The 2,319-nt window shown below is 41.8% G+C and overlaps 1 protein-coding gene across 1 annotated transcript; it reads right to left on the bottom strand.

Annotated features, from left to right (window-relative positions):
* Window positions 1-1,611: 1,611 nt before the first annotated feature.
* Window positions 1,612-1,965, bottom strand: LOC122663010 (uncharacterized mitochondrial protein AtMg00810-like). The gene has a single exon (XM_043858718.1). It carries the CDS (start codon window positions 1,963-1,965, stop codon window positions 1,612-1,614), a length of 354 nt encoding a protein of 117 aa, XP_043714653.1.
* Between the last annotated feature and the right edge of the window lie 354 nt (window positions 1,966-2,319).

Genomic DNA, 2,319 nt, shown 5'->3' with positions numbered 1-2,319 from the left:
AAACCATGCGTAACAAGGACACATGTCAAAGAAATTCACAAAGTTATCAACGTCAAAAATAGGATGTGATGTCATGCTGATGTCACACTCCACTACCAAATCTCTTATTTCCTTTCTCTCTTCCTTCTTTTTTTAAAAAGATTCTTGCACCAATCCACGACGTCCAAGAGGAATCTTGCACTAGATGTTGATCCGACACTCGTGGAGATTCTGTAACTTTAACAAATTAATAGGAAATGTCTGTCTACAGAATAGTTGTTAAACTTAAGCCAAAAAATTTGGCTAAGTATGGAGAAAACATCCTTCTCCAGATTCGCTCCGTTTTCGTGCAACAACACGAAAAACTCCATAACTTATTCGTCTAACATAAAAAATAAGTGAAACAAATTGCGTTGGAACCAAGACTCAGCGAACTGAAATTCTTATGAAGATTTCTTTGCCCAGTTCAGCCATTAATGCTTCCAAAAATAGCTTCAAAGTGGACCCCATTGCACGATCCCATGAAATCACAGCTTTTGATGAACGAAACCTTCACCTGCTGCTTTGAGCCTTTGCCAAAAAATTTTTAGGGACCCAAAATACTGCCAATATACATTCTCCATGCTTGGATGTCACTATAACCCTGCCAAATGACCAAATTGCCGTTGACGCTATGTAGATGCCTGTTTGACCAGTTCAACTCTTTCAACTCACCAAAAACCATTGCCGCATCATCAAAATATCTAGAAACGTTGCCAAAAATGACAACACAACTTCAAAATGCTCCAATTGCCCAACAATCTCCCCCGTTGGAATTGTTGGCAACCCACATCCATATAACACCAAATAGCGAGGCACTGACGTACTCTGAGTTGTACAGTAGTACACAAGGATTCTTATTCTTCTCCCCCTTTGACAACAAATACAAAGGGTGACTCCTCCTGCATAGCATCTCCCCCTATGCCCGTACATGCACTCCCCCTGCACCTATACCACTTACTGTGCCTGTGGAATGCAAATTCCAAGTTTTTCTCGTAACCTGTCAAATGTCTCGTTAGGGAGCGGTTTGGTGAATATGTCGGCTACCTGTTCCTCAGTAGGAACAAACTCAAGTCTCACCTCATTGGTGCCGACCTTCTCCTTAAAAAAATGATACCTGATGTCAATGTGCTTGGTCCTGGAATGCTGCACAGGGTTCTTTGAAATGTTGATGGCGCTCATGTTGTCGCACATAATATCAATTGGTTCATCACTTTCAATGCCAAAATCAGCTATTTGCCTCTTCATCCATATAACCTGAGTGCAACTGGCTGCTGCTGCTATATATTCGGCCTCTACTGTCGACAATGAAACTGACTCTTGTTTCTTACTATGCCATGCCACCAAGCTTTTCCCCAAATAGAAAGCACCGCCACTAGTGCTTTTTCTGTCATTAATACTGCCGGCCCAATCTGCATCTGAAAACGCAGTAAGTGTGAAGTGGTCTGTCCTTGGGTACCATAACCCATAATCCATTGTACCTTTCAAGTACCTAAAAATCTGTTTCAGTGCCAACAAGTGTGTCTCCTTGGGATTTGACTAAAACCTGGCCACTAAACAAACTGATTGCAAGATATCTGGTCTCAATGCCGTCTAATACAGTAGACTGCCTATCATTAACCTGTATAAAGTCTGATCCACCAGAGGTGATTCATCTGTTGAACTCAGCTTGCATCCTACAACCATTGGGGTACCCACCGGTTTACTGTCCTCCATGTTGAATTTTTTCAACATCTCCTTTGCATATTTCACCTGTGAAATGAAGATGCCATTTTTCTTCTGGTTCACCTGCAAACCCAAAAAGTAGGATAGCTCTCCTAATATGGACATCTCAAATTCGGTCTTCATCCTCTCTGCAAATTGCTTACACACCACATCACTATGTCCACCAAAAATTATGTCATCGACATAAACCACAACCACCAGTTGACAACTATGCTCTATCATAACATATAGGTTGCTATCAACCAGGCCTTTTTGTAGTCCCAACTAATGTAAGTAGGTATCAAGTCTGGAGTACCAGGCTCTTGGAGCTTGTTTCAAGCCATAGAGAGCCTTTTTCTATCTACAAACCATATTTGGATCCTCACCAATCTAAAAGCCATCTGGTTGCTCGATGTACGCCTCTTCTTCAAGATTACCATTTAAGAACGCTAACTTTACGTCCATCTGATAAACCATGAACCCCTTGTGCACAGCCAATGCCAAGAACATCCATATAGATTCCAATCTTGCTACCAGTGCAAATGTCTCATCGAAGTCTATCCCCTCTACCTGAGCGTAACCCTTGCACACAAGTCT

This window comes from Telopea speciosissima, chromosome 5 (genome assembly GCF_018873765.1).
Source record: "Telopea speciosissima isolate NSW1024214 ecotype Mountain lineage chromosome 5, Tspe_v1, whole genome shotgun sequence".
Taxonomy (NCBI): domain Eukaryota; kingdom Viridiplantae; phylum Streptophyta; class Magnoliopsida; order Proteales; family Proteaceae; genus Telopea; species Telopea speciosissima.
Note: the sequence above shows the minus strand (reverse complement) of the source record. Positions and strands in the feature narration are given on the sequence as shown.